The sequence below is a fragment of the Oryza brachyantha genome, chromosome 5 (assembly GCF_000231095.2).
Source record: "Oryza brachyantha chromosome 5, ObraRS2, whole genome shotgun sequence".
Lineage (NCBI taxonomy): Eukaryota > Viridiplantae > Streptophyta > Magnoliopsida > Poales > Poaceae > Oryza > Oryza brachyantha.
In genome coordinates, this window is record NC_023167.2 from 16,313,725 (window position 1) to 16,326,318 (window position 12,594).

Genomic DNA, 12,594 nt, shown 5'->3' on the forward strand with positions numbered 1-12,594 from the left:
TTTTTTAGACGAACCCCTATTATCGTCTCCAAAACAAATAGTAGCTTGGCGACAAGGGACCAATCATAAAATGTCTCTACCCCTAAGCCGACAACCTCGGAACTTTGCAGGTGGCCTCCTGCCGCACATAAAACGCCTAGTAGTTGGGCGGCAAGGGGGCCGCCTCAAAATTTGCCCTCTTGTCTTCAACGGCTGTCACCGCACACCCATTAGTTGTATCTACATCATCTATAGCGTACGGCTGTTACCGCACACCCATTAGTTGTATCTACATCATCTATAGCGTCCATCTAGTTAGTGTTTTACAGTTCACGCCCGCTACCTAGGCGTTGGGGTTAGTTTTGTGTTTTTTCAAAACAAAAGCCTATTCTTATAAATTTTTAACAAGAAATTCCAACCTAAATATCGGCTATAGCCTACAGGCACCCTTCTCGTCGTTGGATCTACATCCCAAGGTCGAGAAAGTAATGACACACACAAAATCTACCAAACTCAATTTTTCCATTCTGCTTATGTTTGTAAACCAAAATTTGAATTTTATATTTAGAGTTGATTTTGAGGGTTTTTCATTGAAGGTTATTATTTTCTTCTTAGCATTTGAATAGCTAATCATATGTATATAAAAGTTTATAAATTATTTCTCATTTAGAAATACTTTCTTTGTATTTTTTTCATACTGTTAACCCGTACATTGAAGATCGAGAAAATAACACGAACATAAAATCATACTGTCGGTCAGGTCACACGTGATGAATATACTACTCCTAGAAGGTGAAAAAGTAAGGAAAAAATGCTCCATCTCGATAGGTCGGCAGGAATCCAGAGCCGTGTACACGGGTGACGGGTAATATATCAAAATCAAAAGAGTCAAAAAAGAGCACGATTAGCTTTATATAGAAAAAAGAGAAAAAAAAAGGCATAATTAGCATCTCTCGCGTTGGCGGCTTGCCTAATCGTACGCTTTCTCCTTTCCCCTCTATATAAGCCGGGGCGGCCGAGGCGTCGACGCGGCTCCTGGTCAAGTCTTATCTGCCTTCCTCCTCCTCGCCTCCGCCCTCTCCTCGCCCTCGCGTGCGCTCCACCACGAGAAAAGAAAGGACAGGTGAACACCCATCTCCCTCTCCTCTCTTCCTCATCGATCGATTGCATGTGTCAGATTTGGGATCTGGGTGCGTTTGGTCGCGTCTAGTGATGAATTTTCGATCGGTTCGATGGTCGTTGGTCCCCGTGGAGAAACGGATCTCGGTTTTGTTGCGGGATGGGGAGTGGGTTTTTTGCGAACGGATTTAGGTGCGATTTGTTTGGATTCGGGGTGTTCGTGGCTTCGGAGGAGGTGTAGATGGGTTGGATTTGCCTCGTTTAGGGTGACGGATGGTTTGATATGGGGGGATTTGGGGGGAGCCTCGTGATTAATTTCGCGATTTGGGGGTGGAAACCCTAATACGATCCGGTTCGTTATTCCTTGCTTTGGGGAATTGAAGAACAATCTGGAGATGATTGGATGCATCGATCTGTTTCCTTGTGTTTCGTATCATAGATAGATCATGTTGCCTTTTGGTCGCGTATGAGTACGATTTGGGAACCATAGACTTGAAATTTATCGCCCCTTCCTCCCCAGAAATTGGGGAAATGTTAGCAGGAAGGCATGTGCATCTAAAGGCGTTTGGGAATATGATGAACATGCTTTAGGCTTTACCTTACTGCTAGAGAAAATTTTATGTTGGGGTGCTTGCTGTTATACTACTGTTATATTGCTATGTGACAACTGCAGTTTGATTTCTTCCTTTTAACATGTGAGACTCGGGATAACATGTGACTGATGGGGGAGTGATTTCTGCAGGTTCAACCTAAAAACAACTAACAAGTAAAAGCTTGATCTGTTCGGTGCCAACCAATCAACAACCAAGTTTCATGTCTGATCTCGACGTTCAGCTTCCGTCTGCCTTCGGTATGCTCCAGTTCATACATGGCATCTTCTGAATGAACCAAAGTTTATAATAGTTTGATCATGGCTTGTTCTGTTGTTATGGGCAGCTTCTAACATGTAAAAACTAGATTGCCAACTAAGTCAAAAAAAAATATTGTATTGTTTATGCTGACTGTAAATATTCTGGCTAGAGGCTTGATAAGTGCAGGATAGGCATAATGTGTGATGAGCTTTGCTGAAAGTCCTCTGTTTTCTGAATTATTTTTTCACGTATTAGTATTATTTTTTTGATGAGCTTGTGTGATTGTGATAGATCCGTTTGCTGAGGCAAATGCTGAGGACTCTGGCGCTGGTCCTGGAGCAAAGGATTATGTGCATGTGCGCATCCAGCAGCGCAACGGCAGAAAGAGTCTAACAACTGTTCAGGGCTTGAAGAAGGAGTACAGTTACAACAAGATCCTCAAGGATCTGAAGAAGGAATTCTGCTGCAATGGTACTGTAGTCCAAGATCCTGAGCTTGGCCAGGTATGATGCACTTGGCAGTGTTTAACTGGTTCTCAATTTTTGCTGTGGATATGCTGAAAAATTTGATGGCTGCAGGTCATTCAACTTCAAGGTGATCAGCGTAAGAATGTTGCCACTTTCCTAGTTCAGGTATTAAGAATTATTATCAGAGCTACGGCTTCTCAAGAGATGAACTCCTCTAGTTGGCCATTAATATGTTGAATCTGAAATATTTTCCTCTTGTTGCTAGGCTGGGATTGCAAAGAAGGACAACATCAAGATCCACGGTTTCTAAGCTGCCTATAGATGCTCGTGTGCTCTATATTGTGTGCTACCAGATATTGGGAAGCCTCTGAAGCTACAAGTTATTGTTCTCTATATTTGAAGTATTAAGACTATTTGTTAACGCGATTCTTGCTTGATGCAAGTTGTGTTGTCACCTCATTATGCGCTACCGGCATATGAGTATGGTTTGTGTGGGATATTGCCAATCTAATAAAAGTATTTGCTGTTTGTCTATACATCTGGGTTTTTTTTTGTGCGTCTGTGCCGTCATCATGGTCGTATTTTGTTGCCTACTTACCTCTGGTGACTGGTGCCCATTTTGATATCCTTGTGGTGGTGATAGTAATTTTCCGTGACACCTGAATAGATGAGTTTTGCTTCTCGATTTCTCTCGTTCACCGTCGTTGGGGCCTGGAGAGGACAACTTATACAACGAAGTCGATAGCGTGGCAACAATTTCGACGTGGTATGAAATGCTTTTCCATGCAATATTGCGATGCAAAGTACCACAGCCAAACAGCTGTTACGGCCGTATTGAAGAGGACGTGAGAATTTTGATCATCAAAACAGGTACTCCGGCTTTTGGCTATCTTTTGGCCGTGATAGGAAAGAGAGCGTGATGAACATGTCATGCCTATCTTTATTGAAGGAATACGCGAAATCATATTTTTAAATGAATTCTTTAATAAAACTTTTAGATACTTATTTTTTTATAAGCTACCATCAATAAATCTTAAAATCAATTCTAGACTTAAAATTTAAATAAACATACAATAAATTAAATCTAAATCAATTTTAAATATATAATTTAAATAAACATACTGAAAAGTGAGAAGACGAGGGTGTACATCTGGAGTTTGGAGGTGAGTTGACATCGCACGCTTCGAGCGTGGCGAACCAGACCATTTTACGGCATCATTGTGGTTGGGCGAGTGTTAACCTCCTAGGGTCCCTCTGACCCCCGATTTTCCGAAGGCTACTCATTTCTTCTACATGGATCGGACTATGGCGAGTGATGATGAGCTTCTGCGGTATGGGCATGCCCATGCCCCATACTCAAACTGATCTGTTTGGTTCACCTGACATGTAGATGCATGCATGGTTGCCTCTAGGATTATAGTGTGAATAGAGATGGCAACGGAGACCCGCGACCCGAGACCCAATGAGTATTTATTCCATTAGGGTATGGGTATGAGCTAAATATATTACCTGTGGGTAAGTAATTAGGCAAATACTTTCACCCGATGGGTACGCGGGTATGGAAACGTTCTTATGATCCCCATACCCGTTTACTCATGGGTAATAAATACCCGCAAGTTTAAATATATGTCATGGCCTAATATCAAATTAGCCTAGCCTAATTAACCAAAATTATAGGTATTTAAACCATCCATACATTTTTCATTACACTATATAAATGTGTGATGTCCTAAATATCTAGCGTCTATGCAATATACTATATGGAAACTGTGATATTTAGATTGTTTTGAACTTTTGCAGGTATATGGGTGACCCGACGAGTAAGATTTACCTAAGCGGGTATGGGTATAAAGAAATTTTCGTACCTGTGACGGGTATGGGTATTTTAATGGTACGAATTTTTAGTAGTAGGTATGTGTATGAGATAGCAATACCCGATGAGTAATTATCCATTGCCATCCCTAAGTGTGAATCACATTGAGGAGCCCACGAAGCTAATAATATAACATGACCGAATAATGCATTGATTGAAAATATTAGTTTTACATTTGATTACATGGAGTGGAGCACCTGGTTCTTCTAAAGAAGCTAATGTGCTATCGGAACATCGATTAGTTACAGCCATTGATAGCACCACTTTGAGGGTCAATGTTGCAACACTTCCTCTACCGTATAGGTAGGTGCCTGCCTGCTCCAGATGAGGACACCTCTTAGCAGGCATGGAAAATGTTGTTCTCAGCCACTGAATGCATGCGATCGCTCGAATTGGCAAGCTATATCTTCTGCTTCAGTGCCTGACGCAGCTGGACCTTACGGCCATCGAGTTTCGCCTCGATGAGTTTGGACTTGAGGTCATGCGGGTTCTGCTTCTGCGCACCTCGGGGCCATTCTATGCACCCTTTCATGGCGCGAACCACATGAGGGTTTAGCAGGTCTGGACTCCACTCTCCAACGCTGGGAGAAACTGTGCACACCTCCCCGTTCTTCAAGCTGGGAGAAAGAACAGCATTTGACATTCTACCACTTGAGAGCTTGCCATTCAGTAACTCGGATCCCGTTTTCTTATGGCTGTCGCCATTCGACGATCTCCAGAGTCTGCCAAAAGAAGACCCCTTCTTCCGGTACTTCTCCGCTGTTGTTGAGCAAACTTCACTGATCTCGCTGTTTGACCTGCCGTTTTCGTAATTGTCATCCCAATCCGTTCCACTCACTGATGCGTCATTTCCACCACAACACCCGTTTACCGATGGTTCACTTCCATCTGGTGAATTGCTAGAGCCCTGCTCATCAACATGGCTGACAGTCTCCCATCCACTATCATCATCCTCTTCATTTCTATCACAAGGTTGGTTTGAATATTTGTTCAATGGTTTTTCCAAGAAGACGTCTGTTTCCGGACTTACTGTATGGATCTTTGTTGCATGCCTCTTGGGGGTACCTCCATTACACTGTCCAATCTCCTTCTCGTTAGCATCATCCCTGTCTCTGAGTTCCTCAAACACAGCAAAAATGTCCTCTGAAGGAGGTGGTGGTTTGTAAGAGAACTCCTTGATGTCATGAAACTTCATAGAGCAAATTGCTTCCCTGAGCCTTTCTCCATCTCTTAGTGTTTCTTTGTTTACAGTGTTGCCTTGGTGGAAACTGAGAAAAGCCTCAACGTCAGACTGAAGCTTGCTTAGCTGTGAATACTTGTTTTCCAGTGTCAGCTTTGCATCAACAAGCTTCATCTGTACCCTCTCTTCACGCCAAACCTCTGCCATCTGCAACATCTTCTTTTCTTCCTCCACCTCATCTCTCATCTTCATTGATTCACTCTTCAAAGCCTCAACTTCAGCTTTGTCTTCCGCAATCTCCTTTGCTAATTCATCACACACCTCTTCCATTAATTCCCTAGCCTTCCTTTCCTTTTCATAATCTTGTAAATATCTCTTTGCTGCTGATTTCAGCTCAGATAGTTCACTGACCAACTTGGAATTCATGATTTCTGCCCTTTGTCGATTCTTCCTCTCTCGGTTCAGTTCCTCTTTAACAGCCTCTAAGATGTTTCGAACCTTATCATTCTCCTTGCTCCTCCAGGATGCCTTTTCCTCAGCAAGGCTCCTCACCAAGTGATCAAGCTTCTTCTTTGCAGACCAACTCTCAGCTTCAAGCTCATGGATCCGGTTGTGGGCCTGCAAAAGCTCTGCTTTTAGTGCAGAGATTTCTGCATTGGCAGACACTGGATAATGGTCACACAAATCGCCATCAGCACCCTTCAAATTGTTCATGCCCCGATGGTCCCATTTTGTTGCCACCTCCATTTCAATTCGAGGAGATGGAGAGTAAGCTCCCACCTAATAATGATTCACAAGCATTTCATTAATCAAACCAAACCACAGCAAAGGTGACAGTTGTGCTAATTCATGAACAAATAATACCTCATGCATGGTGCCGCTGCCAAGAGGCTTGCTTCCTGCCCTACCTTCAAGAAGTGCTTTATAATAATTGCAACGATCAGGTGTATGTGACTGCTTTGGGCTAGGCTGCAAAATTTGTTACCTTTTAGTTCCCCAACAACAATTGAAAACTAAATAACAACAAAAATTATATGTAAAATGGTGTTAAAACTTGTCCAAAACTCTCCATTTGAAGGTTTGTATCACATTATAACCAGCTATATCTGGGGACCACATGGGTTGCGTCCTACTACTGTCCTAACAACAATGTAGATAATGTATCGAATTTGGGTACGTCACATGTTCTCCCCAATTGATTGATCGAAATCGAACTAATGGGGAACCATCAGGATCATTAGTTGGAACGATGCAAAAGATGAACTCCCAAGAATCCAGCATGACACCGTGAAAGCTAACTGTTACACACAGATTGGTAAAGATGGGCACTGCCGTTCCTCCAAAAAGCATATTGTTCCAGATAAGATAATGCATGATTTACTAAAGACTCCAAATCTAATAAGCAGAAGAGAGAAATGTATGCAAGATGTTAGATTTCCAGCTCCAGTGTCCAGCATTAACATGAGGCCCCTTGATTGGGGGAAAAATGCGGTTGAAAAATTTCTAGTCCCTACTGTTGATAGCGACACAGTGCTCAAAAAGTTCGCATCGAAAATACTCGATCCCCTCCGCAGATGCGCGCGAGTGCTTGCATAGCTTTCAGAACAACCAGCTCAAAACTTGGAAAAGCTCCAAATTTGCAACATTCCAAAGAACAACAAAAGAGCAAGTATGACAAAGCACCAGACTACTCGAAACAGCGACTCCTGCAAAATTACAAGTTGAGCTGTGGACGATGCGCATCAAAACGAGAGTAAGGCGGCAACTCTATCGCAGATTCCAACAACGGGCGGCCAAATGGAACCCTAGAACGCCACAAGGCTACACAGCCACCAAAAGACCCGCGCGGATCTGAAAAACAAAGCCTACCTCGAACCGTCGGCGCGGCGGCTCCCGGGACTCCGTCGGCGGCGGCGGCGGCGCCTGTGGCGGATGCACGCGCCAAAGAGCCGCCGCAATCTTCCTCACCGACGCGGCCGCGCCGGCACCGCACGGCGCGGCGCCGTCCCCGCGGGCCACGGGCCACCGCAGCGGCGGGGTGTCCGGGGGCGGGGCCGCCGCCGCCGGCGCCGCGGCCGCGGCCGCGCGGCGGGCGGAGGCGAGGGAGGGGCTCTGGACGCGCAGCCGGCGGCCACGGCGCGGCGTCCGGAGGCGGGAGCCCTGGCGCGGCGTGGCGGCAGGCTCGGGGGACCTGGCCGGGCGGCGAGCGCGGGAGCCTGGGCGCGCCATCGCCGGGGCGGAGCGCGGGTCACTGGGCGGGGGCGGGGGCGGCGGCGGGGCGGCGAGACGGCTGCGAGGGCAGTGGCATTACCGTGAATAGCGCGCGGGTAGTAGTGGAGACGGAGATATGCGCGCGACGCGAGATCTAGCAGCAGGCAGTACTACTGGTACCCAGACCCAGCGGTGGTTTTCATACGGCCAGTACTCCAGTGTAGCTGTAGGCCTATTCGTTTAGAAGAAAACAAAGGATCCAATTCCTAAAGATTAAACTATAGGAAAATCAAAAAAAAAATTCTTTCCTAATAGATATAGAAAAAAATATAGAAAAATTTTTATCCACTTAAACCTCTTGGAAAAATTTCTATGGATTAGTGTTGCCATATATTTCTATTCCTCCACTTTTCCTATTTCTTTGGATTCAAATTCCTGCAAATCGAATAAGCCCTAAAGAACTTGGCATGGGAAAGGGAAAGTGCAAAGGAGGTGAAATGAAACTACTCATATTTGTGTTTTTCTAATGTAATTTGTAAGTATTTTTTTTGTTGGATTGGTTTGTGGAATTTAACTTGCAGTTTTTGAATGGGAGTGATCTGAGAAAAGGTTAATATCTAGCCATCTGTGTCACCATTTGACTGGAAAACTACCTATCCTTCCCGTTGCAAATTAGCCTTATATTCGTTCCCTTCTGATTGTTCTAAAATAACTTTATTTTTTATCATGTGTTTTATATTATGAAATTTTCTAAATTTGATTAGATTTATTCATATATCAGTTTATATGTTTTATGTATATGTCTAGATATATTAACACACATATGAATCAAGACAAAGTCATAGAATCTTATAACGTGGAACAAGATGAATATCATTCTATTAAAGGTTGTGAAAGTAACGAATAATTGTGTCAAAACTAAATAAAGTGAGGATAATTGTGTTGAGATGTGATAAAGTAAATGATATTATAGTCTTTTACTTTTGCATTAATATGTATATTGACATGTGTAAGATGGATGAAAAATATAGTTATTTTGGAACGGATTAATATTCTAAATTTATAGAAAATATATAAATTTACTGGGACTGCTTGATTGTGCTGCGGCAGCACAACCACAATGGTTGCAGCAGCTGGAATTTATTTGTGGATTACATCTTTTCGCTTCTATTTATAATTATAAACCAAAATTTAAATTTTTAATCTTAAATTTAAAGTTAATTTTGATATTTTTATCGTAGTTTATTTTTTTAGTTTGGTTTTTAGATTTATAGGACCATATATATAAATATTTTATTTATAAATTATTTTTTGTTTGTAAATACGTCGTTTAACTTTTTTCGAAAATACTCACAATCACCTCCTAGTGTTTGAAGAGGACAACTGTAGTATTCAGTCTCATTGTTCTCTTCAATTATGACCAGACATCTCCACTAAGTTTAAAACGCCTAGGAACAAATCATACCAATGCCATATTCGTTGTACCGCCATGATAAAAAGTCAATAGTTAGAATATATATATATATATATATATATATATATATATATATATATATATATATATATATATATGATTAGGTGTCTCCATCTGAATTTAGATATCTAGGACGAAATTTAAACAATTTCCTAGTTCAGACACACCAACCTAACTTTGAAAGTCAGAAATAGTTTGTCTGCTACCCGTGAAGAAACTGAACCAGAGTTTAAAAGGGGATGCTCTAGCTGGTGAAAAATGCTTTCGAAAAAATAGTATTTTTCAGAAGCGGTACATGAGTAAGTAATCAGCTCGACAATACATGATCCATTTTAGCTAGTGCGGTCAGGAGTGTTTCCATGACTTCGGCTGTGTTTTACTCCGGAAGAAAAATAAAACATTGTCTAATTTTTTATAACTATTTAGTGGTATAAAGGATGAAGTTAACTGCTAAAATGTTAAAAATATAAAAGTATTATTTAGCATTTCGAAATACGTGCGTATAAAAAAATCTAAGAGTAATCCGCGTTAGGTCAATCGTTCTTTTTTTTTTCTTTGGAGGAGTAAACTGAGAGAAACCTATGCGCTAGTAAAATTGTATCCTTGCGTGTCACTACCATCAATCCTATTAAGCACACCTGCTCCTTGACCTAAAGAAATGTTTTGGCAAAATATCTTCTTTTATTCAAAGTGCCCATTCTTACATTCATCCCAATATCTGTATGTTGTTCTTTCTCTTTTAAGTTTCCGTGGTTTCCCCTTGAGAATGAATTTCATGCAAATATACAACACTACTCCATATAATGTTATGAAAGTATTATACAAGACAAATTAAATTAAATCACATTTTGAGCCAATTTTTAATACCCAAGTTTCATTGTGGATCATCCTTACCCATCTTTCCCCTTTAGACCAAATGTTACAGCTTGAAGGGAAAACAATAAATAAATATACCTAATTTTCTTTAGTTTTACATGAATGCACAGAAAATGCAGAAATATACATGTGTCGTGTGATGAAGATGCGGCACCGGCACAGTGCGAATGTGGCACCGGCAACGGCCGATGACATCAGCTACCATGCACGTAATGCACGCTAGTCCCACACTGGTGTCGCAAATCCACAGTGCGCCTTGGTGCCCCGCATCCCCATGAGATAAATGTGTATTTTTGTAGTTTCTTTTCCCTAGGATTTATTCTTGCAAAACGAAAGAAGAATAGTATATTTGAAAATGTGTAGTTTGAACCGCACCAAACATTTTTTTTCGAGTACAAATCAACTATCTCAAACACGTCGGCTTCAGTAGAGCAGTGATTCTCCATCAATGTGAAACACATATATTTGTCAAAATACAGGATTGATGTGACTAAATAATGATCTAAACCATAATAATTATTCTCTCCATCCCAAAATAACTTTGTTTCTCACTGATTTCATACGTAACAATACAAGTGCAAAGAGACTAGAATATCCTCATTCTATCAAATCTCAGTACCATTATCTTTGACTCTATCTACTTTCAATACATTTATTCACTACTTTATAAATTCAGATGCAGTAATTGTCCAAAGGTGAACTAATTTTGGAACAAACAAAATAGAGTAAAATTGATGGCATTTTGAGATGGAACTAGTACAGATTTACTTCAAAATAAAATATATTTAAGGGTGATTTACAGTGAAGCTTGGGTGACAGAAGGTAGCGCAAAGTGCTATTTAACCTTAAATTAATTACTTACTTGGATGTATACCAACAAAGTTTATAACTTTCAGTGAAAATACAAGAAGTTCCACTACGCTGTAAAGGCAGTAATGTACCTGCGGTGTACCATAAAGCAACCGGTCACCTCTCACCTCATATAGTACTTTTTTTTCCTTCTGTTTTCAATAAACCGCACATGAACATTATTACTACTCCTGCTATACCATCGCATGATTAAGCTTGTCACGGCACGTTCCAGCTGGGGCCAACCGCCAGGCTCCGCCTCGCCGATGCACAATCTGCCAGCTCGGCGGACAAACCGGCGTTGGGCTACGTACGTGCCCGCCCACGTTGCGTCGGCACATGCGCCCGTGTCCTGTCAAACTGTCAACTTCCATGACACACACTCGAGAAGTAGTGCACCACTAGAGTCGTACACCTACTAATTTTGCGTTTTGCTTATATTTACAAGTTAAAATTTAAATTTTTAAGTAATTTAAAGATTTTAATCGTAGTTTATTTTTCTATTAGTTGTTAGATTACTATAAATACGGATATAAAAATTTTCTTTATAAATTATTATTTTTTATTTGTAAATATATTGTTTGGCTTGTGTTGTACCCGTGCATCAACGGCAGCCAGGAGCCGATATGTCACGGTGAAATCACACGTGCCACGGTACAGCTAACTGTTCCTGAATCCTGATTCCTTCCTTCTCCTGTAGCAGTGAGACATGCACCGGTGATAGATATCGCTCAGCTGCTGAATCACGAAGTCAGAAAACTAACCAACCTCCGGATCATGAGCTAGCTTTGCTTGATTATTAGCAAACGTGCTGATTTAATCATCACTTAGGAGTAATTAAACGGTTTCCAACCACTAGGTAGCTAGCCTTCCCTTACGAACACCGTTCGTTGGTGGATCACGGAGTTCGTGGCGTGTCACTTTAGTAGGGTAGGGAAAGAGATCGAGGCTAATTAAGCTAGAGCTGGTCATCACATGAAAGTGATCATGGGGCTACCTCTGCATAAATGCCGGTGCACGCTGCTTGCTCCAAAACCGACGGGCCAAAATCGTGGCTCGATCACTTCTGCTGTGAATTCCATTCCATGCATACATGCAACGACACGACCCTCTGGTGGGAGGGTGAAGATGACGATCGACGTAGTATATAACATGTTGTTTAGATTTTGATTTGAGTGACCAGCATGTGAAATATTTCAGTGGGTCGTATATCAATGACCTCTCGTTAGATGGCAGCATGTCAGAGAAAACTTACCGGCTACGTGTCATGCACTCTCATCTTTTTACATTTAGTTATGCTTATAAGAAGATTTGAATTTTTTATTTTAAAGTTTAAAGTTAATTTTAACTTTTTCTACCGAAATTATTTTTCTTCCATGGCTTTTAGATCGCCAAAAAAAAGTATATAAAAACTTTATTCATTTTGTTTTTAAATACTTCCTTCATTCCTAAATGTTTGACGCCGTTGATTTTTTTATACACGTTTGACTATTTGTCTTATTCAAATTTTTTATCAAATATGTAAAGCTGTATATATGTATAAAAGTATATTCAATAATAAATAAAATAATATAAAAATAATTAATAATTATATAACTTTTTTAATAAAATAAATGGTAAATATGGATAAAAAAAAGCTAACGGCACGGACGTTTAGGGAGGGAGCTAGGAGGACGTTACGTTCACCCACATGCACAAGGCGACGCCGGGAGCGG

The 12,594-nt window shown here is 41.2% G+C and overlaps 2 protein-coding genes across 2 annotated transcripts; one reads left to right on the plus strand and one right to left on the minus strand.

The window, feature by feature from the left end:
- The first annotated feature begins 995 nt into the window (after nucleotides 1–995).
- Nucleotides 996–2,952, plus strand: LOC102715664 (protein translation factor SUI1 homolog). Its single transcript, XM_006654533.2, has 5 exons — nucleotides 996–1,102; nucleotides 1,841–1,948; nucleotides 2,241–2,452; nucleotides 2,528–2,581; nucleotides 2,682–2,952. The coding sequence occupies exons 2-5, from the start codon at nucleotides 1,912–1,914 to the stop codon at nucleotides 2,724–2,726; spliced, it is 348 nt and encodes a 115-aa protein (XP_006654596.1). The 5' UTR covers nucleotides 996–1,102; nucleotides 1,841–1,911; the 3' UTR covers nucleotides 2,727–2,952.
- A 1,457-nt stretch (nucleotides 2,953–4,409) lies between these two features.
- Nucleotides 4,410–7,698, minus strand: LOC102715941. The gene is made up of 3 exons (XM_006654534.3): nucleotides 7,339–7,698; nucleotides 6,334–6,438; nucleotides 4,410–6,249 (listed from the first exon to the last, which is right to left on the minus strand). Exons 1-3 carry the CDS (start codon nucleotides 7,696–7,698, stop codon nucleotides 4,690–4,692), a joined length of 2,025 nt encoding a protein of 674 aa, XP_006654597.3. The 3' UTR covers nucleotides 4,410–4,689.
- Between the last annotated feature and the right edge of the window lie 4,896 nt (nucleotides 7,699–12,594).